At 36.8% G+C, this 27587-nt stretch overlaps 1 protein-coding gene across 1 annotated transcript; it reads left to right on the forward strand.

Moving 5' to 3' along the window:
* Positions 1–130: 130 nt before the first annotated feature.
* On the forward strand, positions 131–27581 carry ETFDH (electron transfer flavoprotein dehydrogenase). Its single transcript, XM_072621370.1, has 13 exons — positions 131–328; positions 7164–7310; positions 7717–7946; positions 9054–9135; positions 11489–11607; positions 11769–11846; positions 16697–16843; positions 17878–18018; positions 18747–18890; positions 20457–20625; positions 24326–24508; positions 25641–25862; positions 26343–27581. The coding sequence occupies exons 1-13, from the start codon at positions 295–297 to the stop codon at positions 26504–26506; spliced, it is 1860 nt and encodes a 619-aa protein (XP_072477471.1). The 5' UTR covers positions 131–294; the 3' UTR covers positions 26507–27581.
* Positions 27582–27587: the final 6 nt, after the last annotated feature.

A 27587-nucleotide genomic window follows, 5' to 3' on the forward strand; every position in this document is an offset into this window, starting at 1 on the left:
CCTGTGAACTCTACAGTTTAGTTCATGTTTGAAAGGCACCGACCCTCAGGAGAGGTACTAAGGACTCCATATCCCGTCAGGCCATGTGGCCTCTGCGCCTGCGCAGAATCCCAGAGAGGTGGGAGGGAACGAAGTGGGGTCAATGATGCGACGCCCGGGAAAGTCAGTAGAGGCGCCGGTGGAGCGAAGAGCGGATGGCGCCCCCCGAGGCCTAGAGGTCCTGCGGCGGCTGAGACTTAGTAGATTGGCCCCGCTCGGCTTGGAGCCGTAGAAACCCCCCCAGTGCCTGTCATCATGTTGGTGCCTCTGGCGAAGCTGTCCAGCCCCGGTGAGCTGGGGACCCTAGTAAAGTCCGGGGAAGCAGGAGGAAGAGCAGGGAGTGAAAGGAGGCGGGGTTCCCAGTCCGCCACCCCCAAAACTGGAGCAAGGGTCATGTCAGCCTTTGTGACTGTGAGCCCTGCTCTCCCGCCTCGGGAGGCTCTGCGCCGCGGGGCCGCCTGGGCAGGGCTGGCATCTGGGGTAAAAGCAAAGGGCGGAGGGAACCTGCCCGCCTGGCTGCGGCCCCTGAGCCTGCCCCCTCCGTGACCCCGCCAGGAGCTCCCGTGGGCCTGACCCACCCGGCCCAGCGCCCAAGGAAGTGCTCACTCCACAATTAAGGTGCCCGCTGACGCCCAAAATCAGCTCCCCAGCTCCCGGCGTGCTGGTCAGGAGAAAAAAAAGTTCTTAGGAGAAGAAAAGTGTTGTAGAAGTTCACTGGTTGTAGTGGGAGTGTTTGGGGGTTTGTTCTTTGCTCTGTTGCAGCTGCTATAATTACAGTAACCTTGTACTGAATCCACACCAGTGTTTTCATCCGGGTAGGGAACTCCCGGTGTGGAAACTACTCCACCTCATTCATAACTTTTCGGAGATAGGTAGAGGTTGGTGTGATTTGCACAGGTCAGCCTAGCTGCTGCTCTGGTGAGGAGAGCTGTTCTTGGGGAGAGGATTCTGGTAAGAAGGTGCAGTAGCTAAGGAAATTCCAAGCTCCCAAGATTCTCCTCCACGTAAAACAGCACCTGGGGCAAACATAGAGCGGTAAAAGTAAGTAACAGAAGGAGAAGAACTGGGGTCCTCCCGGGACTGTCAGAGAAGATCTGAAGAGAAATCCCTGGATGTGGTCTGGTCCCTGTGAAGACTAAACACCTCCAGGCCCGGGATTGGGGAAACAACCAGGTGGAGGTAGCTGTGTTGGGAGGCTGCCTCAGCCACAGGAACTTCTTTATCCCAGGACAGTGAGGAGGGGGTTGGACATTGAGCTCTGAAAGATGGAGGGAACCTCTGCTGACAAGGCAGGCCAGACCCAGCTGTGCTGCAGAGACTTGGCAGGAGGTAAGAAGGAAGCAGCATATGCCAGGTGAGTACTGAGGCAGTGGGCACTTATAGGAGCCTGGAGGTCTTGGTATGGTTTCAAGGTCAGAGAGGAGAACTGGAGGAGGATCTGAAGCCGGAGGTGCCATCCCCCCACACTCCAAGACTAGAGATGATTACAAGAATTAAGCTACCAAAAAAAAACGCACAGACAGAGGAGAAAATCCAACCATAGATAGTTACTATGGGAATGGAAAAGATTGGGGTTCATCTTCAGAGAAGTATAGTGAAGCAAAGAAACCTTCTATCCCAAAGAGTAATGTGAGATGGTCATCTGCCCAAAAAGAGTTCATCGAAGAACTTAAAAAATACTTCAAAAAATCAAATGAGAGAGATTGAAGAAACACCAAAAAAAGTCCAAGAAAAACAGGATTATGTAGACCCATGCCTGACATCATACACAAGAATAAAGTCCAAATGGGTACACGATCTAGGTATAAAGATTGCTACCATGGACAGACTGGAGGAGCAAGCAATAGTGTATTTATCAGATTTATGGAGAAGGGAAGAATTTTTTACTAAAGAAGGGATAGAAAGCATTATGAAATGCAAGATGGATAATTTTGATTACATTAAACTGAAAAGTGTTTGCACAACCAAACCCAATGCAACCAAAATTCAGAGTGATATAGTAAATTGGGAAAGAATTTTTACGGCTAAGCTCGGGGATAAAGGCCTCATTTCTAGAATATATGGAGAACTGAGTCAAATGTACAACAATACAAGTCATTCCCCAGTTGATAAATGGTCAAAGGATATGAACAGGCAATTTTCAGAGGAAGAAATTAAAGATATCTATAATCATATGAAAAAATGCTCTAAATCACTTTTGTTTACAGAGATGCAAATCAAAACAACTCTGAGGTACCACATCACACCTATAAGATTGACAAACGTGACAGAAGAGGAAAATGATAAATGTTGGAGAGGATATGGGAGAGTTGGAACACTAATTCATTGTTGGTGGAGCTGTAAGTTCATCCAACCATTATGGAGAACGGTTTGGAACTATGCCCAAAGGGCTACAAAAATGTGCATACCCTTTGACCCAGCAATATCACTACTACGACTGTATCCCCAAGAGATCACAAAAATGGGAAAGGGTCCCACATGTATAAAAATATTTATAGCAGCACTCTTTGTAGTTGCCAAAAACTGGAAATCAAGGGGATGCCCATCAATTGGGGAATGGCTGAATAAATTATGGTATATGAATGTAAAGGAGTACTATTGTGCCATAAGAAATGATGACCAAGAAAACTTCAGAGAGTCCTGGAAGGACTTATATGATCTGATGCTGAGCAAAAGGAGCAGAACCAGGAGAACTTTGTGCACAGCAACAACCACGGTGTGCCAGAGTTTTTTCTGGTACACTGGGAACTTCGTAATAATGCAAGAACTTAAAAAAAAAAATTCCCAATGGTTTTCTAAGGCAAAGTGCCTTCCACACTCAGAGAAAGAACTATGGAATTCATTCGCAGAATGATCATGTTTGTGTGTGTGTGTGTGTGTGTGTGTGTGTGTGTGTGTGTGTGTGTGTGTGTGTGTGTAGTATGTTTTGATATATGATTTCTTCCATTTATTTTAATTCATCTACACAGCTTGACTATAGTGAAAATGTATTCAATAGGAAAGTATATGTAGATACTATATAGAATTGTATGCCGTCTTGGGGAGGGAGGGGGATGATGGGGGGGTAAAAATCTAAGTTTTATGGTAGTGATTGTAGAACATTAAAAAAAATAAATAAAAAATAATTTTTAAAAAAAACAGGATTATGAAAAGAAAGTCAACCAATTAGAAAGAAGATCCAGAATTTTAAGGAAGAATAGGACTCCTTGAAAATCAGTTGGGTAAAGGGAAGCCAGCAAAGTTATACGAAATCAAGAAATAATAAAACAAAATATAAATAATAAAAAAAGAAGAGAATGTGAAACATCTCCTAAAAAAAAAAAAGCAACTGATCTGGAGAACAGAGCAAGAAGAGAAAACATAAGAAAGATTGGGCTACCTGAAAGCTATGATCAAAAAAAAAAGAATCTTGATACAATATTACAAGAAATAATTAAAGAAAATTGTCCTGAAGCATTAGAACAAGAGGAGAAAGTAGAAATAGAAAAAAAAAAATCCATCAGTCACCACCTGAAAGAGATCCTAGAAGGAAAACCCGCAGGCATGTTATAGTCAAATTCCAAAACGCCTGGCTCAGGGACAAATGTTACAAACAATAAGAAAAAAAATTTAAATGTGGCGTTGCCACAGTTAGAATCACACAAGACCTAGCAATGGTGACGCTAAAAGCCCGCAAGTCTTGGAACACTATATATCAAACAGAAAAAGAACTGGGTTTCCAGCTGAAAATATGATACCCAGCAAAACTAAGCATAATTCTGAATGGATAGATGTATATATGCATACATATATACATCAGTATCTACATATGAATATGCCCACACTTTATTATAGCTTGGGGGGAGAACAAAGTAAAAAGTGTATAGCAGAGAACAAAAGAAAACAGAAAAGGACGCAAAGAAAAGCAAAGACAGCTTTCATCACAACAGGCTTTATTGAAATGAAGATTTATTACTGTATATTTTGAATCCTCTCTTATGATCTGCCGTGCATATGACATGGTTTTTTCTTTTCTTATTTTATATCTAAGTTTTAATATTTAAATTTATAATATATTTGTTTTTCTTTTCTTTCTTTTTGTATTTAGGTTTTATTATTCATCTAAAATAAAAGAAAGGAGAGGTGTTCTTGATGACAAAGCAAGTCTTCTGTATATAACAGGAGGCATCCTCTTCTTTAAAGTTCACTTGCAGGTTATAGGACTTTTAAGTAGTTATATGTTGAAGTCAGGGAGACCTAGAGATTCAAGTTCTTCTCTTGACACATAACCAACTATGTGAGTCTGAGCAAATCTCTAAACCTCTCAGGCAATTCTCCATAACTATCTGTTATAGACAGTTGATGTGCATTAATAAGGGAGTTTCTACAATGGGAGTTTCCCGTACTGATAACATTTCTGATCCCAGAAAAAGAATAAAAAAAGAAAACCTACTTCTCCAGACTTCCCCATTTCTTTTGAGGAAATCTGCATCCTCCTAATCATCCAGGTTTGTAACCTTGGAATCAGTCTTGACTTTTCCTCTGCCCAGTAGGTCATTTGCCAAGTGTTCTCAGTTCTATCTCCACGGCATCTCTTGCATCTCTCCATTCAGAGGCTACTGCTTTAGGGTTTCACACATCATTTGGACTATTGTAATAGCCTGCGATTGGTTAACACAGCTGCCAAAGTAATCTTCCTATGGCATAACTTTGTCCATCTAACTTTCCTGCTCAAAACCCCTCAGTGGTTCCTTCTTACCGCTAGGTAAGTCATGTTAGAGAGATTGATTGTCTAAATTAGTCTAATATAATCCTTTACCAAAAGTTCAGATAACGTTTACCACTGTGCCAATTACTTCCAGCTCTGTGACTGTCTAGAAATCCTTCATCCAATTAAATGTAATCATAAACATTTGCCTGAGATTTGAGAGACCTAAGTTCTAGCCTTTCCACTGATGGCTTATGTTTGAATGTGTCATTTGACATTTTTGTATACATGTAAAATGGAATTTATATCCATATTTATCTACCTCACAAGGATGTTAAGGGTAATATGAAGTGGTATGTTTGAAAATGCTTAATTGTTCTTTATTTTTCTAAAATATAGCATTCATTATCTCCTCCAAGACCATAAGCAGAGAAGTTGATCATTTTCTTTATTATATTTGCAGGTCATACTGAGAAATCTGACATTTTGCATATTGTCATATAAGTCAAGTTAATGGTCAGGAAAGGCTCCAAGTTTACCTCTCTGTAATCCAGAGTTTGGTCTCAGAAAACCCAAACATAAAATCCAAAATCTGTTATATCCGGACAAATGGAATTATAGTGTTGAAGTTAATATGTAGGAGTAAACCTCCCTAGGCAGCCCTGTCTCCCCTTCCCTAGGCAATATGTAGACTCATGTAATATATTAGAGTTGCAAGAGACTTCCGAGGTTATCTAGATCAGTGCCCATCCATGTCATAAATTCTGTCCAGAACATTTCCAGCCTGTGATCATTTAGCCTCAGAAGACCTCCAATGAGAAGTCCATAGTGCCATCTCCCCACCTCCACACTTACAGATGACATTCAGTTACCCCTTCCTTGCCATCCCCTATAGTCAGTAACCCGCTCTGATTTTGGATAACTTACTGTTAAGAAGATTTTCTCTAGCCACTATCTACTTATATTTTTCCCCCCCGTGATTGTGCATACCTTTTCTACTGTGATGGTATGCTGACAGAAAGGAAGGCAGGAAATACTGAGTCAGCATTTTGACTTTGCACTTTAATTCAATTACTGGTTCTCTACATTCAAGATCTGACTCCAATGGCCAAGGAAAACATGAGGTACAACATAGTACAATAAAAAGGCTGTTGGATTTAGATTCAGAGGACCTGAGTTCAAATGCTAACCTCTGCTACTTACAATCTGTGTAACTTAATTATTGTGGCAACAGTTTCCTCATGTATAAAAAGGGTTGGCCAGAATGACCAATAAGATCTTTAAATGAATGATCTCAAGACCTTAATTTGATATTATGATCCATTCACCCAAAGCCTAATTAGTCTTCCACATGACAACTCTTCATATTTTTAAAGACTGCTATTATGGTCCATCCACAGCTTTTTTTTTCAAACATCTCCAGTTCCTTCAACATATAACAACATATTATACATTGAATTGAAGAGTTAAGAACATTGATCATAGAATCAAAAGACCTAGGTTAAAGTGCTGACTTTGATACTGACTAGGTGAGTGATCCTGAAAGGGATTCCCTATTTCAGGGTTATGGTGAGAAAAGTACAGATCATAACCCATCTACATCAATATTGTGCATTCTCTGCTGTGTTCTTCCAGAGATCCTTCACAAAGCGGTTACCTAATTGCTATAGTTGGGTTTTTTTTTGGGGGGGGGGGGGTCGAGTGGCTTTAACTTTGTTATTATCAGTCAGCATTTAGTAGAAGAGCATTTGACTTGACTTGGAAGAGACTTGGATTCCAATCCTGAGTTTGACACTTAAAAGCTTTGTGACCACAAGCAAGTCATTATTTCTGTCTGAGCCTTATTAAAAAGATAAATTTGTAGATTGGCCCTCGTTGTTGTACACACTTTTTCCATAGTGATGGTATACTGACAAAAAGGAATGCAGGAAGTGCTGGGTCAGCATTTTTGACTATGAACATTAATTCAGTTACTGATTCTCTAAATTCGACATCTGTCTGAGAACTGATAAGTTGATAGCTTATAGAGAACCTAAACATATACATATTGGTATTTTGGCTATTAAAAAAAAGATAAAAGATCATTACAGCTAAATAGCTCCTTTCCCTAGCATTCAGTACCCTCCATAGCATGGTTCCAGCCTGACTTTCTAGGTTTGGTTTTAGTCTGTTCTCTGAGTTGCTGGAATGGTGTGTAGAATAATTTGATTGGAAGAGTAGTGATATTAAATAAATTTGTAGAATTTTAAAGTAGATTTAAATAACATCTAGCCCAGTCCTCTCATTTTACAGATAAGGGGCTGATCTAGAGAAATGAAGGGACTTAGCTCAGGTGTGAGTCTGTTGAGCAGCCTTTCCATGGTGCCCTGCTGCTTCACAGGGGTTTATTTGCCATGAAAATTAAATTATAAAAGTAATGTCCTTGATTTTTATGCAGCACATCAGTGCTTACATGCTCTAAAAATAATCAAGAAGGATCGTCTGCTACATCCCAGTGCTGCAAGATGGGCTTCATCTTCTCCGGTGCCTCGTATTACTACACACTATACAATCTGCCCTCGGGAGAAAGACAGTCGATGGGAAGGTAAGTAAAAAGTGGCAGAAAATTGTTGCAAGTTTTTCTGGGTAAGGCAAGTGTGGAAACACTAAGGATGGGACAATTTCAAAGTTTCATCTTAAGGAGTGACATACCTCTATTTTTTCCCATGATAGTTCAAAACCTTTACATTTTATATTTAGTTTTTGTGAATTGTACTTCTGCCAAATACATTCTTAGATACTAATCACTAGGTAAGTTTACATTTAGATACTAGTATATGTGAAGTCTCAAAGCTGAAATTTGATGTACCAAGGCTAATAAAATCAACACTATTCCAGGATTTTAGGGAACACCTCCTACAGTAATATACTTACTATAAAAGTTGTATTTAGGTTAGAATTTGTAAAGCAAGAAATAATATCTAATTCTTTTTTTTTAACCTCATTTAAAGGGGTGAACATGGAAAGATTTGCAGAAGAAGCTGATGTAGTAATAGTTGGTGGAGGCCCTGCTGGTCTCTCTGCAGCTATTCGTCTAAAACAGTTGGCTGCTAAACATGAAAAAGAAATTCGAGTATGTCTAGTGGAGAAGGCTGCTCAGATAGGAGCCCATACTCTCTCTGGTGCTTGTCTTGAACCGTCTGCTTTTGAAGAGCTCTTCCCAGACTGGAAAGAGAAAGGGGTATGCACAGTTATTGGTTGTTGTTTTTTAAAATCATCTCCATTTCAAATATTTTTGTATACTTTTCATTTTAAGAATTTTTCTCAGAAAATGATTATGAACATTTTAGTGAACAAAGGGAAAACTAGGATTAAAATTACTTTTAAGTATCAAGGTTGTAATTTTGAGGTTTTAATTTTAATTTAATTTAGTATTTTTTGCATACTTACAAGATGTATGATACAATGTATCTTTGAAAGTTGAATTATTTGTAATGGAAAAAAATTACAGGGTTTTGTTATGTAATCTTTGTTTCTTCTTAGAATCTTATTTATCACCTTGAAACAATGCTTCCAACCCAGAGAAGCTAACTTGCATTTTGAAAATAAGCATACAGCCCCTCTCCCTCTCTTTCTTCCCTTTACATCCTTTCTGTATCTCCCTCTCCTTCTCTCTCCTTTTTTCTCCCAGTTTCTATCACCCCTCCTCTCCCATATCACGAGAAAGTTGGCTACTATGAGATATTTTTTCAGTCACAAGAACTCAGGAAGGCAATGTTTTAAAGTGCATCGAAAGGAGCTACTACACTCAGAAAATCATGTGTCTTTTAAAGTACTTAAGAATATAAACTCACATAGACTAGAACAAATTGCTGTCTAGTTGGTTGTTGTCTATTCTTCACTCTGCTGCTAATTCGACTTTGAGCATCACACTTCCATACCTATTTCCTAATTTTTAAGGGTGATACATCTGACAGTAGAATAAGGTAACATGGGAAATCTCTTAGGAAAAAGGTAAAAAAATGGATACCATTCTTGTCCTTTTCATATTGAAGAAATTGGATCCAAAATGGTTTCTGTTCCTCTTTTCTATATATAACCGAAGTACATATTTTTGGGTTAATGTTACCAATTCTAATATAAAAAGAAAAGTTGTTCTTTACATGTCTCTCAGTATGTTGACTACTCATATTACAAGTTTTAACAGAGATCCATCGTCATGTAAAATAACATAAAACCTGTTAATCCCCATAAAGTGATGAAAAAGGAATGCAGTGTTTTATTTTCAAGTGTAAAATAAATAGTTTTATAAATAACTTTCTCTATTTTCCTCTTTCTTGATATGTAGGCTCCACTTACCACTCCTGTAACAGAAGATAGATTTGGAATTTTAACAGAGAAATTTAGAATTCCAGTGCCAATACTTCCAGGTAAGGAGTGAGGAATTCCAAGCACTGAGTGAGAAGATAGGAAAGTGGAAATGAGGTATAATTATTGTAGCTGTATAGGGTAATTTACTTTTTAAAATCTCTTGCTGTAATTTGTTTTTTATTTCAGTAAGTACAAGTCAACACCAAAATGTAACAAAATAATGGAAGCGTTTTTGAAGAAGTTAAACTTGGGACAGATGAATAGCTGTAATTAATATATGCTTCTTTCCATGTCTGTTGTATCCCAATTAAAATTCTCTTCTGTCCCCTTATAGTGGTAAGGAAATAACCCTGGGTTGTCAAAGGCACAAATTCTGACAGCACCTAACAAATTGGAAGGGTTTCAAGGATAAGCTATGTGTCTGTCATCTGAGGTGGACCAATTTTTTTTTAAGTTTATTTTATTTTGAACTTGACAAAAACAAATATTTTCATATAAAAACAACAGAAAAAGAGTATTGTATATGAAACTGCAAATCTCATTATGTACTGCTTGTTTTTTGATTTGGTGTTTTAGAAAAAGAGAAATACTAAATTTAGCACACTAATTCGAAAAGCTATCTTGCTTTTTTTTTTTTTTTTATATTTGCCCTGTAAACCTCCTTTTCTGTGCATTTAAAAAAAATGTTTCATTAATACTTTTTTCTTTCTTTAGTCCTTCTAATCCCCTCCCCCAATTTTTTAAACTTTCATTTGTGACATGTACATAGACATACAAAACATGAACATATACTGGATATGTCTAAAAATATATATCATTTTGCACTTTGAATTCATCATTCATCTGGAGTCATAATTGGTCATTGCATTGATCAGAGTTCTTAAGTCTTTCACAGTTGTTTTTCTTTATGGTGATATAGTCATTGTGTGACTCATTCTCCTGGTTCTTCTCACTTCACTCTTCATCAGTTCATACAAGTTTTCACAAGTTTCTTTCATAATCTTTCCCCCCAAGTTCTTCCTCTTCCCAACTTTCCTATTAGTGTTGAAGGTATCACCATTCTTCCAATCACCCAGACTCAAATCTTATATGTAATCCTCAATTCCTCATTCTCTTTCACCATATCCAGTCAATTTGCCGAGTCCTATCAATTCTACCTTGTAACATCACTATCCTGGTGTATGTCCTCATCCCTTCATGTATAGACTATTTCCATAGCTTTCTGATTGGTCTCCCTGTCTCAAATCTCTCCCCACTCCTCTCCATCCTCCACTCAGTAGTCAGATTGTTCTTCCTAAATGATAAATGTGATCTTATTTTCAGTAAACTCCATTGGCTCTCTATTACCTTCAGAATAAAATATAAAAAAAATTTATTCAGCTTTTAAAGTACTTCTTAACTTCCTTAGACCTTACTCCTCTCCATGTAATCTATGATCCAATGACATTGGCCTCCTTATTGTACCTGAAATGTGACAGTCCATTTTTCCTACACATTTTCACTGGCTGTCCTCCGTACCTAGATTTTCTCTCCTTATCTCTTGTCTCCAAGCTTCCCTGACTTCTTATAAGGACCAGCTAAAATCTCATCTTCTACAAAAAAAACATTTCTTAATTCCCCTTAATGCTCGTACCTTCTCTGCCTTTTTTATCTCCCATTTATCCTACATATTTCTTGTTTATACATAGTTGTTTGCATGTTGCCACCCCCATTAGACCGTGAACTCCTTGAGTGCAGGGACTATTTTTTGCCTTTCTGTGTATCCCCAGTGCTTAGCATAGTACCTGATATCTAATAATTGCTTAATAAATATTGGTTGACTTGGCTTTGAATCTGTCCCTTTCATCATTTCTTGTGGCTCAGTAATAATCTGTTACATTAATATATCATAATTTTTTGACCATTCCCCCAGTTAATGGGAATCTTTTTAGTTTCTAGCTCTTTGCTACATTAAGAAGACTGCTGTGAATATTTATTGCTCAGAGCAGTTATATTTTTTCTTTCTTTTTTCTCTTTGGAGCACATGCCTAGTAGTTGTATTGTTGGATTGAAGGATATGCGCAGTTTAATGACTTTAGGGGCATAGTTCCAAATTGCATTCCAGAATGGTGAAACCAATTCAAAATTCTGTTAGCCTTAGTTAATTTCAAAGAGATCTATCACCAGAAATTTGACCATCAAGTGATATTCAGGTGAAATAATGAATGGTATTAAGTCATGAGGCAGTGTACTGAGGGATATAGTTATGATCTGCATTGATGGAGAATGAACCCATACAATGATGAAGCATGGATCCTTAGTATATTGAAGGTCTAAACTCAGATCTCCAGTACTTAATTTTTATTTCTAAGAGTATGATTTTTAAGATATATTGTCAGTAAATACTTAAGAGTATGTGTTCTGTATTTGTAGGTCTTCCAATGAATAATCATGGAAATTATATTGTGCGCTTAGGCCATTTGGTTAGTTGGATGGGACAGCAAGCAGAAGAGCTTGGTGTTGAAGTGTACCCAGGGTACGCAGCTGCAGAGGTAATGAAATCTTCTAGTATCCTAATAACAAGGAGACATTTTTATTTTGAAGGTTGTAGTTTAATAAGATGTTTGCATTGGAGGAAATTTGTTCATGTAAAGGAATTACACTTTAGTTTTGTAGAGATAGTGATTAATTTGTTTCTGTCTTTAAAAATAAGGTCCTATATCATGAAGATGGCAGTGTTAAAGGAATTGCTACTAATGATGTAGGCATACAGAAGGATGGAGCACCAAAGGTAAACTTCTTAATAATAATGTGATTTTCAGAAGTAGATAAAAATGTTAAAGGAACTTAAAGGTAATGAAAATGCATTTGACATTTTGACAAAAAAATTTAACGATGCCATTAACTGCCTAAGTAAGAGAATTCTCAAATATAAGTTAACAGTACTTTTTTCTTGATTAAAAAAAAAAAACCTTTGAAATATTTCTTCGGCACTCAGGTTCAGAACCATAAATGCGTGAGGTACAAACATGATATGTCCAAGAGAGGAATGAACAAAGAATCAGTCGAAGCCAAACCTCCTGTCATTCATATATGTGTATGTATGTGTGTATACACATGCATGTGTACACACACATACGTATGTTAGGTACACACATATTTGGTACTTTAAGTATCTTAATGTGAAGTCTGTAGGTACATTTTGTGTACATGTATTATATATAGTATATACTATCCACATATGGAAATTGAATTACTGGCAGTGATTACTTTCTCTGTGTTCAGATAGGGAACTGAAAAGTCAAGAGTAGGGCAGACATTCTTTCTGTGACCAATAAAGACTGTTCTTTTGATTTCAAGCTTTACCTACTCCTTATCTAAGAATTATGCTTACTTTACATCCAGAAGGACTTGAGTTGGCTTATGCTAAAATACATTGTACAATAAGAAACACATCATCATGAGGGCAAATTCTACCAAGCCAAGTTTTCTGGCAGCCTTCCCAATGGAAGGCAGCAAAGGGTCTGCCTAGGACGACTTGCATCTGTGCTAGCATAAGGCAGCTTCCACTTTCTGCTTCCAGTCTGATCTCCCAACCCCAGTGTGGAGAACTTCCATTGCAGAGACTTCTGTGACCTCAGGCCTTCCATTTCCTGCTGTGTTTGTCAAAACAGAGAAAGACTTCCATCTCCTACCGAACCATTTCCTGCCTAATCTCTAGCCTTTGGAGGGAGAAGTAGTGAAATGGGGCCTTCTTTGACCAGGTGTTATTTGCCTTCCATCTTGTGCTGCACTGGTCTCCAGGTCTGATCTTCAGTTTCCTTTGGGAAAAGCAGTGGCCCCCTCCACTCAGCATTGAACATTTTTATACCTAATCATAACCTACACATCTGAGTAATTGTGAAACCATGTAGGTCATCATCAAACTTCATTCCCCAGCCCCCTTCATATGGTTTCTTATTTCTGTCTCACTCCACTTTCCCATCCCAAACCACCAATCCACCCCTTCCACTGTGCTCTAGAATGCCTATTCCATAGACAATAAACTTCCTTTCACCCTAAATCTTTTCCTCTACCATTCATTCCATCTTCTAGTCACTTTTGAGACCTGGCTGCCCCCTAATTCCATAACTTCCCTGGATACACTTTCCAGGACTGGCTGAATTTTTGGCCTTACCTCCAGCTCTTCAGTTGAGGTAGAGAAGACAGAGCATTTCTTGTTCTCTATTGCCACTTCCAGGTTATTATCTTACCTCCATCACTCAGTAATCTCTCCTCCTTTGAAGTTCATGCTATTCATATCTACTACCCATTCAGAATCTCGGTAGCTGTTGTCTATAGACCTCTAGGTCATTCCTCTTCTTTGCTCAATGAGTTCAGTACATGGCTCACAAATTTTCTTTCTTCCCTAACTTCTGCCCTGATTCTAAAAGAGTTCAGCATACGTATTGTTTGTCCATCATCCTAACAACACCCCAACAACTCAGTTCCTCAACTTACTAACTTTCCAAGACCTACTCTTCCACCCACCTCAACCACACACAGAGATGGCCATAACTTTGATCTTGCAGTCACCCACAGATGGACCACTTCCACTTTGAAATCCCTTTATGTGACCATAATCTACTGGCTTTTCACCTCTCCCTCTGCCTTCTGTACCAAATCTTGCTCTTTGTACACAGCACAACCTCTAATCATTCTGCTTTTCAATTCTCTCCTAGGCCATATCCCCTGCACTAACCATTCTCTCCCCTTTTCCCCATCTTGACCTCTTGTTGAACTAGTATAACTCTACACTGTCCTCTTTTCTTGAGGGCCTTGACTCCTCAGCTTTCACCAGTTGTGCCTTGCCAAGCCTTAGCCTTGGATCACTCCCATAGAGTAAGTCACATAACTGTTCTGACTGGATCCACTACAGATAGATGTTACACAGCCTTAACTGGTCTTTCACTGCTATTAGGCAATTCTGCTATCTACCATTGTAATTGTTTAATAAAGTTGACATTTTTTGGAATTGTGTTACACCAAAGTCCTACTTCTGTACCTCATCATGGTGTGAATGGATGTGGATGATCCTGGGTTCTTGAAGGCTGTGCCACAAAGAACAAGCAACAAAGGCTTCTGTTGTTGCCTGACATCAGGCAATTATGTCTATTCTCCACAAACCAACCTAGCTAAGGGTTAGCCTCAAGAAGGTTAATTTGTTTGGCTGTAATCTCTCGTTCCAAGTCTTGGAGGAACTTCTGATTTGCCTTGATGGAAGGATTATACTTACCAATAAAATCATTGATTCTTGAAATATTTAAAAGGTGCTTAAAAACATCATTTTAAATATTTCCTAGACTCTTAGAATTTTAGAGCTGGAAATGACTTTAAACATCATCTAGTTTAGCTTCCCCATTTTACAGATTAGGAAATTAAAGCCTCACAAGGTTAAGTTACTTTCCCAAGGTGACACAATCTCCTGACTCCCTAGTGTTTTCTCCATTAAAATATAACATGAAAGCCTCTGATCTCATTTTCCTGAGAGTTACTTCTGAGGGATACAGTATGGGAATTAAGCCCAGAGATTTACCACCTTTCTTATCAGAACCTCTAAGTCTTTCTCAGCTCAAAGCCTAAGGTCGTAGTGCTTGGGAGGTAGCAACTAGGTGTGACAGTAACTAGGTGCCATTTTGATATGCTCATTTCAGTTCTATGCATAAACCAGTCTTTCCCCAGTAGCCCAGAAAGTGTCATTGTTTCATCCCCAAGCCTGGGTTGTGGACAGAACTTGGGACTATGACTGGGTCTGCATGTTTTCTAAATATCTCTTTAGTGATATTTTTTTAAAATTCATTTCATTCAAATATTCTTTTCAAAGAACATTTCAGATTCACTCCTTCAAATGTTTAGTTTCAAATGCTTTTGACTGATTATTTTCCCCTCTAAATTGATGGACTCTACCCATATATATGGGGGCAACTAAGTGGCAGAGTGGATAGAGCACTCAGCCAGGAGTCAGGAAGGTGCGAGTTCAAATATGGTCTCAAACACTTGCTGTATGACCCTGGGCAAGTCATTCTGTCTCAGTTTCCACATCTATAAAAATGGAAAAGGAAATAACAAACCACTCTAGTATCTGTGCCAAGAAAATTCCAATTGGGGTCACAAAGCATCAGACATGACTGGACAACAACCACTCATATATATTTCAGCCATGCAAATGCTTATGAAATGCAAATGTTTGAATTGAATTGAACTTTTTTTTTTCCTTTTTAAAAAGATACATATATATATCTTTTTAAAAAACATCCTCCCCATTATTAACCTTGGTAATAAAAGAGTAAACAGAAGTGCAGTCTGTCACTTTGCTAGACTCAAGAAAAGCTGCTTTAATATCCTAGCAACCAATAATGAAGAAAACAGCCATCAGATAAGTAAATCATTAGGTTAAAAAGAAAGGCCTCACCATCTGCCCAGTTTTTTGATCTATTTATCTTTAAAGGCCAATATCCAGTTGATAGATTTGTAACAGAAGTAGCTATGCCAAGGTTTTGCACTTTTCCTAAAACTCTGATCCCTAATCATAATATTAAAAATTCATGTTTACAAGGAACTTTAAGCTTTACAAAGCATTTTGTTCACAACAAACCAGGTCAGATTACTGGTAGTACGTGTATTATTTTCATTTTATTGATAAGGAAATTAAACCGCTCAGAGTTAAATGACATGCCCAGAGTCGTATAGCAAGTCTGTGCCTCAGAAGCTGAACCTGAGGCGAATGAGGCTAGCCCTCTTTCCACTCATTTTTGGCTTCTCTAAATGCAGTCTTTCTTGTAAATGAAATAGGTTTATTAGACCTGTAAGCATTTTAGGCTAGGTGACAAATCCAGGTGTCCTTTCTGCTCGCTCTATGTTATAATTTCACAGGACTCTAGCTTCTCAATGTAGAAATTCCCTAAGTGGGGGATCATGTTGGACATAGAAATGGTAGGGGAAATTACTGGCCACATTGCAGAGGAAAGGGGGCCTTGGTAAGTCAACTATTCCAAGACCTTTTCCGTTCAGCAGTAAATCCCATTGTTTCATGTCTCTTGTCCTCCAAAATTAGGGCACATCCCTCTTGAAGAAAACCAGCTATCTGCTGGCCCCACTTGAGAAACTTCTCGACAAAACTAGTTGGACACAAAGTTTAGTCTAAGTAGAATGTTTGTCATTTGAACTTCATAGTCTGAAATTCTGAAAGCCCTAATTTAATGTTTTTTCCTTTGGCCCTACTCTGATGCTTCATGGCATTGAGTAAGTTTAGCATGGGTTCTCAAAGGCCTGCTAGTAAAAGTCCTAGCAATCTAGAAAAATTTTTTTCACATCAGAGCTATATGGATGGACTGTCAGCTGACAAGCAGCATAGATAAATTTAGAAAGGCTCATCATCAGGGCAGTGACCACCAAATGATGGATTTTTTTTGGTCACAGCATTTCTTAAACAGCCTGCTAGAGTATGAAGTTTCATTCTGTATTAGTGGAATACCAGACCAATGAAATGAAATCTTTTGAGGGTAGGCATATAGCCTTAATCTCATGCATCCAGAGAACAATTCTTCATTGTAGTAGATCAGTTGGAGGCAGTGCTGATTATAAGATGTTATGCTTTTACAGGATACGTTTGAAAGAGGACTAGAGCTACATGCCAAAGTCACCATTTTTAGTGAAGGTTGTCATGGACATCTTGCCAAGCAGCTGTATAAGAAGTTTGACTTGAGGGCCAATTGTGAACACCAGACCTATGGTATTGGGTTAAAGGAGGTAATATTTTGTCATTTTAGAAACTTTTAATTGTTGGAAAGTAAATTTGAAGTCAGTTGATATTATTACACAACTATTTTTCATGACAAATAGACACATAATGTTTTTTTAATGGATTGAACTATTTTATTGTAAAGATAGCAAAAAGCCTTTGAAATATTTTGTAATAAAGTATTTACAGTTCAAATCTCATTATAGCAGAGATGGTTCAGGTCATTTTATTATGTTGATATTTAGTGATTATCAGATGTTTGAATTAAATGACTGAGACTCAACCTGTACTGGTTACTCAGAGCTTTTACTTTTTAACGATTGCACAGATTTTAATCTGTGTCTCTGCTAATAATATAACTAAAAATGAGGCTTATATTTTAGGTAGTCTATCCTGAAAGATATTGTTTAAATCTTTAAATTTTCAATTTCTGGGACTTTACAAAATATATATTTTTACTTTGATTTATTCGATTTCATTTGAAATTACCCCATTTGTTACATCCATTCATACTCTTGACTCCAAAATGTGAAAGAAAATACAGAACACTAGGATACTTTAATTTCTTAGTTTTTTCCAGATGATATTAAAAATTGCTAAAGTACTATCTATGCATTTACTAGGCCATGGACCTTGTACTTTTTAAATTCTGGCATTATACTGGGAATTTTCATTGTTTTGAAAGCTCATAAATTCCTGTGCTTTTTATGGCATTTATTGAAACTTCCTTAAGTAAATTTTAGTTAAAGAAGGAAATTGACCTTGAAAACTAAAACTTAAAACCTCAAAGGAAAATAAACCATTGAATTGGCCTAATATGGTATTATCCTTCTTATAATTGTATAATAGATATACTTAGGAATTGACACCTGAAAGAAAACTTTGAAAACTCTGATCCTTTTTATTAAATTTTAATTGATATATATGTTCCTTTACTAGAAGAAGGGTCTCTTTTATGTCTCACTGTTACTGCTTTTTCTGAGAAATTTTTACTTCTAAGAAACAAAGAAAAATATTAAATATATCTGTGCATTATTTGCAGTTATGGATTATTGACAAAAAGAATTGGAAACCAGGAAAAGTAGAACACACCGTTGGTTGGCCCTTGGACAGACATACTTATGGAGGGTCTTTCCTCTATCATTTAAATGAGAGTGAACCCATGGTAGCTCTTGGTTTTGTGGTAAGTTATTTCTTTTCCCCAATACTTGTTTTATTCAAAAGATCTTTTTTGTTAAAGAAATGAGAGGACATAAAACCTTTAAAAACTAATAGTTCACATTTCATTTCTGTCAACATCACTCTTTGAGAAGAAAAAATGGTCGTTATTTACAAGAATATGTTAAATACATTCTTATATGTAATTATGGCTGGGTATTAAACCTAGGATATTCTCTATTAGGTTATCTTCAGGAATGAGAACAAAGTAGAAGTGGATTTGATCTTTCTGTATGCTTGACAAATCCTAGGTCAGCTACTTATTCGTTGCATAATCATAGGCAAATCAGTTACCTTCTGTGGTCTCAATTTCCTTATCAATGAAATGAGCAGATATCTAAGGTCTATTCCAGAGTTAAATCTACCATGGTATGACACATCTTTCCAGAATACTATTAAAATGCTCTTATTTCTTAATGTTTGTTGATTTTTTAAAAGTCTGCTACTATATTGTGTGTTTGTCCTCTTTCCTACATAGTTTTAACATTCTATTTATTCTCTTAAATTGAGGTAGCTGGTTATTAAGAGGGTAAATGCTTTCACAGGTGATATGAGTAAATTTCAGTTAACTTGACATCATTTAGAATAGCTAATATTAGTAGCTAGTAGCTAATTAGCTACTAATTAGCTACTAATTAGTAGCTAATTAGATAGGTCTGCCTGACTTAAAATATGAAAATCCTTCTTTTAAAGGTTGGTTTAGATTACCAAAATCCATACCTAAGCCCTTTTAGAGAGTTCCAGAGGTGGAAACACCATCCTAGCATTCAGCCAACCCTGGAGGGTGGGAAAAGAATTGCCTATGGAGCCAGAGCTCTCAATGAAGGTGGTTTTCAGGTAATATTTATTCTTTTCTTAAGACAGTTATTTTCCTTGATTTTTTTCTCTCTTGTGTATACTGTATATCTCTGTTATCATACATTTGATATTGAAATTTGGGTGAAAAGCATTACAAAATGGAAAAAAATTATAGAATTTCTGCAAACCACTTATTGTTTGAGAATATATTATCTTACTTGGTAGTCATTGTAAAGGATGTAACAATGTAACAATTGTTAGCATCTTTAGATTGCAAATCAAATACTGTCAGCCTCCCCAGAAAGGCTAATTTTTTAAAAGCTATTTTTACAGCCTTTTGCTTTTATATTTTGTATAACCATAGTTCATCCACTGTTAACCACACTCCATTATGCAAAGCCCTAATGCAATAAATTCTTTCTTCAGTTTAGTTGAAGTAAAAAGTTTCTATCCTGACAAATTATCAATGACAATTCTATTACTTTATCTTTAAGCAAACTGAGACCAGTTAAATATGGTAACATTTATTTCTTTTGCTCCTTTTAGATAGTCTCAGTTCTATTTTTAAACTGTCCAGTTTTACATCTCATTTAAGTCTGTAATGTACCTTGTATCCTTTTGTAAATAGAAAGAGTTCATAAACAATGTTTAAATTCAAAATAAAATTTAAAATTTTTCATGATGATACTTCCAAAGAATCCATAATTTAATAATAATTTAATTAATAATTTAATAATAATTTAATCCATAATCCTAAATTCTAGGTATCAACTTATATCTATTAATCAATTATATGTAGCTATAAATCTATCTTTGAAAGTATTCTAATATTATTATGAGGTACAAGATATATCATTTCATGTCAATAAAGGTCACAAATAACCAACATTTCCATTTTATTGCATCATTATCACTAAAGCCTTAAAACAGTACTTTTGGGGCAGCTAGGTAGGGCAATGACTAGAACATGAGTTCTGGAGTCAGGAGGACCTGAGTTCAAATTTGACTTCAGACACTTGATACTTACTACCTGTGTGAACCTGGGCAAGTTACTTAACCCCAGTTGCCTAGCCTCCCCACTCCAGAAAAACAGTATTTTCTTTGTGGGTCCCCTGCCTTGAGAGTACCTTATAATGAGATTTTTTGTTGCCTTTGTAACTAAACTCTCTTAAATAAGATTCAAGAAGTACCTGCTTTATATGACATTCTACTATGTAGCATTAAAAAAAGATTCCTGGCACATGATCTGTACTTATGAATCCCTGATTTTGTATGTTCCATATGTTACTGCTGTTCTGACAAGAAATGCTAGACCTCAAGAAACAAAAAATAAAATAAAAAGTTTAACCTCTCTCTGAGGACTACCAAAGTTCATATCTCTTTATTTAGTAGTTATTCATCTGACTGATTTTTTTCTCCTTTTAATCTTTTCAGTGTATTAATTATAAAATATTTACTAAAAGAAAATTATTTGTCAGTTTGAAAACTACACAGGCTGAAATTTTATTTTCTTACTTATTTAGATAGATATGTGTATTTTAAATTTTTTTGAAAGTTACTCATATCACTCGGAACCTCAGTCTTTATGCCTCTCTCTCTCTTCAGTCAATACCAAAACTCACCTTCCCTGGTGGAGTGCTAATTGGCTGTAGTCCTGGTTTCATGAATGTTCCTAAGATCAAAGGTACCCACACTGCAATGAAAAGTGGCATTTTGGCTGCCGAATCCATTTTCAGCAAATTAACCAGTGAGAATCTCCAGTCAGATACAATGGGTAAGAACTTCCCAGTTAATGTATGAAGCAAACCCATCCCTTACTTCATTAGAAGCATTAGCTCCCTTAGTAAGATAAACATATATAAATAATAGGAAAAATGTGTAGGACTTTTAAAAATCTTAACATAAATTTACTACTTTCCTATCTAGTTTATGGATAAGGAATGAACTACCCTCATAAGATTGTATGTTTTAGTAAAACTCATATATGTAATCTTCAGATATAAATTTTTTTTTAATATCTAAGGTGTTTTTTTTTCTTTACATCTTTTGCTTTTGTCATTTAAGATGTGAAGAAAACTAAAGCGAGATTGAGGCGTGTTCTACCTTTGTCAGACCCTTCTGTACAAATCACGTATACAATGTATGATTGTGCTAGAATGCCATAAGCCCTCTAGCGCTTGCAACCCAAGACTGTGGATGTGTTACACAGACATAACAAGGTATCCCATTGAACTAAACACTGACATGTCCGTTTTGCAGATAGCTTGTGCATAACTATAATTTAGGCATGGGTATGGAAAACAAAGGCAAGAACCTAATCAGGTAAAGATGGGGATGAATGCACCTTCTCTGATCATTATGAAAAGATTCCTAGAGATTTTATCTTGGAAAAAACAAGAGATAAAATTGGCTTTTCAGGCACCGAGGATAGAAATGAGATGAGTAGATAAAATGGAAGTTTGAACATGAAGAACTTTCAAATTCAAGGTGAAGATCTTAGAACCCAATCTTTAGTGAACTAGTAGGCTGTAACTAGTTGGCTGTCGTAAGGATTTAAATGCAGAAAGAAATCCATTTCAGTGAATATTTATTATGCACCAGCTGAACACAGATGGCTGTGCTGGATTCTAAAGGAGATACATAGTCTGTAGAAACATGGTACCTTTCTTTGAGGAATTTACAGTCTAGTAAAAGAGTGACATGTTATTCATATAACTATAATGCGTAGTGATGCTGTGGGGATCTGAAGGATGACAACAGGATGGACCAGATGGGAGATATTTGAATTAGACTTTAAAAATTTGGTAGAAATTTAGCAAACAAAGAAGAGGGAGAAGAGGACCTTCTAGACATAAAAAAAGTAGAAAAACAGTATACATTCACAGGGCAGAGAGCTCTCTAGTGGTAGGAAATCATATAAAATGCAGCTGGAAAGGTAGGTGGTTAACAGATTATTTTTGTTATTCAGTCATGTTTGACTCTTCATGACTCCTTGGACTATAGCATCCCAAGCCCTTGTGTCCTTCACTATCTCCCAGAGTCTCTCCAAGCTCATGTTCATTGCTTCCATGACACTATCCATTGCATCCTCTGTTGTCCTCTTCTCCTTTTTGCCTTCAGTCTTTCTCTCCATCAGGGTAAGAGATGATGGAGTGTCTTAAATGCCAGGCAAAGGAGTTAGAGTTCTGATACTTGCTGTGTAACTAACCTTTTAGAGCTTTCTTTCTTCATCAGTATGAAGAATGGTTAGGGGTAGGGAGTAGTTTCCGAAATCCTTTCCAGTTCTGACTTTCTTTGATTCTTTGAACTTTGCTACCTGGGAGGGAATAGAGAGAGAACCACTGAAGATTTTTGAGCACAGGAATGACATGAACAGATCTATACATAAGGAGGAGGAATATTAGAAGGAGCAGTATGAAAGATGAGTGGGAAAGGGATGAGTGGAGTTTAGATGGACCTTTTAAGAAACTATTATAATAATCCAAGTGGGAAGCAGTAAGAGTTATGAGAGCAGTAGAAAGGGATGTGAGACAGTTGGCAGAGGTAGAATCAAAGGAACTCTAACTGATGAGTGGGAAATTAGAGAAGAAAGAGTAAGAAACAGGCATCTGAAACTGGGTGAATGGCATTACTGATACCCCATGTCAAGGCAGAAGGAAGGCCAGGCTTAGGGAGAAAGAAGATGAGCTCAGTCTGTAACATGGCGAACTTTATCCTGATAGCAGTTGGAGGGAGTGACTTTGACCACCTTCTGACCTCTCTAGGTAGGTGATGGATACATGATACAGAATGAGACATGGACTTCTAGACTTGGTCAGGGCGGGAATTGTTTATATATACATATTGTTATAAGGGTTTTGTTTATGTGTGTGTGTGTGTGTTTTCTCATTAGTTTGGTTAGTTTAATTTAAAACACAAAACAGCTATGGGAGTGGTAATTGGCAAGTCCTAGAACTAGGGAACTTGGCAAAGACAAGATTAAAGTAATCCAGTTAAGAGACAATAAAAGTATGAACTGAAAAAGTCAAGGAGGGCTCAATCACAGAAAAGAGGTAGAGAAGCCAGTAACATGTTGTGCAAGTCAGTAGAATCATCCAGTGTAAGATAGCGAAGTGGAGCCGTCAAGGGGACCATGAAAAAAATATGAGCAAGAGTTTTTTTCTGTACTTCAGATTCTCCTGATGACTGGACCTTTGTTTTTAATATATATTTTGATAATTGTATTCAGTAGAATGTGTTTCTTTTGTGATACTATGTATTTTGTGAATTTGAAAACATTCTGAAAAGGGGTTTATAGGCTTCACCAGACTGCCAAAAGGGTCTGTGACACAAGAACCCTGCTCTAGAAGAACCATTTAAAAAGTTCTACAGCAAAACTTTTGTCCAGAAACTGACCTTCTGGGCCTCTCAAGTACACAGAATAGTCCTGAACCCAGAATTGGGAGATAGGGCCTGGGGAGTAATGTTTCCGGTGTTGAAGAAATAACTGATGCACAGAGCAGTGACCCTATATGTGTACCATATATATCATAATTGGTGAGTTTGCAGATAAGAAAGAGTTTACTCATTGGTATCCAACCCATTCAATGAAAACTGGGAAATAAAAGGAAACAGACCAAATGGAAGAAAAATGTAAAGAGAAGAAAGAAAACAGAGATTAGAAAAGATAGCAGTCAGTAGACACTGTTGTCAAAAAAAGGTTCAGTGACAAAAATAAAAAAGATAACCAAAAAGCTGTACCTCTTATGAAATTTCCACATCTTTTGGCCACACATTTTTTCCATGTCAGTTTTACCAGACAAATGCTATATTCAGACCCACACTTCTGTTCTTTCATATACACTTACTAAATATTAAGGACCTTTGTGCATGGTGCATCTTACAAAGGACCAGAACCGACGTAACAGAAAATTGGAGTCAGAATATGAACCTGACAGAAGGGAATGGAGCCCAAGGCAAGGAAAAGTAGTTGAGAAGGTAGTAGAGGGTAAAGCTGAGATGGAGAGCTCAGAAAACAGGGTCTAAAGATGAGCTATAAAATGTCAGCAACATGTTTGTATATCAGATTAGTTTCAGGAATGATCTTAGCCTTCATTGTTAAACTAAAACAGTAAGATGAAAGATAGGGTTTTAAGCATCCCTGTTCATAATAATTTTTGAAACTTTACTTTTTCATATTTATCAGTGTTTCAAAGATCTCCTCAATGGGTGGATAATTTTCCATGTTCCCCCTCCCCAGAAAAACCTCATTGACTTTAAGTGACAAAATGTTAATATTTTTGAAATATGAAATTGTTTAAATATGCTTACATATATTTACACATGAAAGATACTTTTCATGCCTTTTTTACTTGGCTCTTGCTCTTAGTTGGTTAAAATTACTCCAGATCTTAGTAGTACTATTTTGTACAGAGCTTTCTACTTTTCAGAACACTTTTACATAAATTATCTGAGCTGCAACTTTTGAATAATAGGACTCCATGTGCCTGAATATGAGGACAATTTGAAGAAATCATGGGTGTGGAAGGAACTTTATGCTGTTCGAAACATCAGGCCTTCCTGCCATTCGCCATTGGGTTTGTATGGAGGGATGATTTACACTGGATTGTTTTACTGGATATTGAGAGGAATGGAACCATGGACATTGAAACATAAAGGTAATCTGATTGTTACGTTAATTTCCCAGACTATATAAAATATATGGCCATTATACTCAAATTTTGTGTCATTCAATAAAATTTATAGAAAGGATAGGTTCATCTTTCTATAAGTAGGTGGGCTATTGGGGGAAATTTTTATACCAGTATTTATATAATTTTATTATAAAAACTAGACTTCATGTTCAGTGCATTAAGGCTTTAGAAGGAAAGTATGCTGTATTTACTAGCAGATTAAGAGGATTAAGGATAATATTCATTTTTCTTTGTTATGGAAAAGATTGTCTTGACATTCTCCAGTATCATGAAAAAAGCATCTACGCCTAGAGTTTGGCTGGGAGGAGGAAAATGAGTTTAGGACAAGTATGAAAATGTGTCCAGATGTGCTACAAGATTTCACACTCATCATTCAGGTCATTGTGAAATGGCTAGTGTTGAGGCTAGGCTGAAGTATAGCGGTCCCCAACCCAAAACCTCAAAGAGGTACTCCCCCCCACCCAGCCCCATCTTTCCAGTCTTACACCTTAAACGTCCCCATGTATCTTTCAATGCGGTGACAATGGCCTCCTTGCTATTCCTCAAACAAGACACTCCATCTCTCAGCTCCACTCTTCTTTGCTTGGAATGCTCTCCCTCCTCATCTCCACCTGCTGTCTTTCCTGGTTTTCTTCAAGCCCCAGCTGAAATCCCACATTCTACAGAAAATTTTTCCCAATCCCTCTTAATTCTGATGCCTTCTGTCTTATTTATTTCTTATTTATCATGAATTTAGCTTATTTTTACATAGTTGTTTGCATGTTGTCTCCCCCACTAGATTGTGAGCTCCTTAGGAGCAGAGACTGTCTTTTGCCTCTTTTTGTATCCCCAGCATTTAGCACAGTGCCTGGGATGATATAGTAAGTGCTTAATAAATACTTAGACTGACCAACTTTCTCAAATGGAAGGTGATAAAGAGGGAAATAATGTTTTAGTGAAGAAATGTTTGCTAGTTTTTGCTACATTGTCCATATCACTAGTAGAAGGTTCACTAAGATTGTTGTTTTTATCAATTCTTTGTGGTACTTTCTTTCTTAAAAACAATTTAAATTAGGGTTTATATTTATGTTAACCATTTAATTCAAAATCCTTCTAGGTGCTGACTGTGATCAACTAAAGCCAGCTAGGTTTTGTAAACCTATTGAGTACCCAAAACCTGATGGACAGATCAGTTTTGACCTTCTCTCCTCAGTGGCTCTTAGTGGCACTAATCATGAAGAGAACCAGCCACCACACTTAACACTGAAGGATGACGGGGTACCTGTCAATAAGAATTTGATGATATATGGTGGGCCAGAACAACGATTCTGTCCTGCAGGTAAGTAATTTTATTTTTTCTTTTTCTCCAGAATATTCCTATTGCTAAACATACACAGAAAAGTCTTAGTTTAATTGCTGGCTTAAAAGAGTGGTCCAGCTTCCACCTTGTACTTGAAACTTGTTCCAGGTATCTCTCCAGCAATAATCATCTTCCTTAACTAGCTTGGGAAATGAAGAATTTTCCAACTGACTTAGTTTCTCTCCACAATTGTTTTAGAACTTGCTTTCCCCCAGTTAGTGAGGCCAGGCTGGCTATTATGCCTGTTTATTTAGCTAACCGCGTCATAGCTGTGTTTCCAGTGATTTATATCACAGCAGTATTTTAGATGAATGAACATTTGGAAAACAAAATAAAAGATTTCTGTAACTACTATTACTGAAAAGGAATAGAAGGCAGCTAAATTATAATTTTGAATTTTAAACATTCATAATCATCCCAAATAATAGCTAAATTAAGATAATATATTTTACTTTACAGGAGTTTATGAATTTATTCCTTTGGAAAAGAGTGTTGGATTTCGATTACAGATAAATGCTCAGAACTGTGTCCATTGCAAAACATGTGATATTAAAGATCCAAGTCAGAATATTAACTGGGTGGTACCAGAAGGTGGTGGAGGACCTGCTTACAATGGAATGTAATGTCAATCTCACTTGATTTTCATTTATCGGTGGTTTGCTTGATGGGTAGTTCTCTAACATTTTATAGTAAACATAGCTTTAAGTTATTTTTTTAAAAATATGAAATTATCCTGCAGCCTGCTATTTATGAGAAGGTTGAGCTTCCCATGAAGTTAAAAGCATTATTCTATAGACTTAAAGTAATTTTGTTTACAAATTAAAGAGAATCGAGAAAGAGGAGAAGAGAGAAATGAGAAGAGGGGGAAAGGGGGACACATTATGAGATGAAGAAAAGCAGAAAGGACTGTAGCAGGGATTCAGGTAGGGGACTGAGTGATATGTGCAGTTCCTTCCTACTTAGACCTGTTTAATTCTTCAGAAATTCTGTTTAATTCTTCAGATAAGTTCCATAAGTCAATTGTACTATCATGTATGAAGTTGACTAGCTTTTAATGAGTCACACTTTTTCTGTGGGTGATTTATAATAACTTGGGGGATTTGAAGCCTGAAAACTAACGTATCATTATTATTTCCCCTTGGATTTCAATAAATGAATCATTTTTAAGTTATCCAGTATGTACTAAATAAAGATTACATGAAATTTCTCTGCATTAAATTATAGTTTATCAAATTCAATATACGAACTGATTACATAGAGACAGTGACAATTAGAAATCCAGACTGCTATGTTAACTGTGAAAAACTCAATGAAGTATTACGTTATGAAAATTAAAGTTGACTTTTTTTCTTTCACTTACTTACACAGAAATGTAAATCTCGAATAGTTTCCAGGTAGATTGAACATGACCAATACAAAAACAAAAAAATTTTTTATGTGAATATGCAGAAAGCTTTTGTAAAAATTCAAGATTTCACACTATTTTGTGACAGTTTTGTTAAAAATAATTCTTACCTACTTCTAGATTGTAAGATGTAGGGAACTCTTAAGTTCAGTATTTGTTGCAGGCTTGTATTATGGAACAAATGCAATATCCAAGGACACCCTTAAATAGACTTCATGCTGCCTTTGTACAATCAGTGCATACTGTTTAAACCAAAACAGTGTTCTTAAGTAAACGTTTTTTGGTGTAAGCTACATTTT

This window comes from Notamacropus eugenii, chromosome 6 (genome assembly GCF_028372415.1).
Source record: "Notamacropus eugenii isolate mMacEug1 chromosome 6, mMacEug1.pri_v2, whole genome shotgun sequence".
Lineage (NCBI taxonomy): Eukaryota > Metazoa > Chordata > Mammalia > Diprotodontia > Macropodidae > Notamacropus > Notamacropus eugenii.

Excerpts from the sequence above, each read along its gene's own strand:
- ETFDH (XM_072621370.1), top strand. The coding sequence starts at position 295 with ATGTTGGTGCCTCTGGCGAAGCTGTCCAGCCCCG. Across the intron at positions 329-7,163 it reads GGCGAAGCTGTCCAGCCCCG|CACATCAGTGCTTACATGCT; the intron begins GTGAGCTGGGGA and ends ATTTTTATGCAG. Across the intron at positions 7,311-7,716 it reads GAAAGACAGTCGATGGGAAG|GGGTGAACATGGAAAGATTT; the intron begins GTAAGTAAAAAG and ends CCTCATTTAAAG.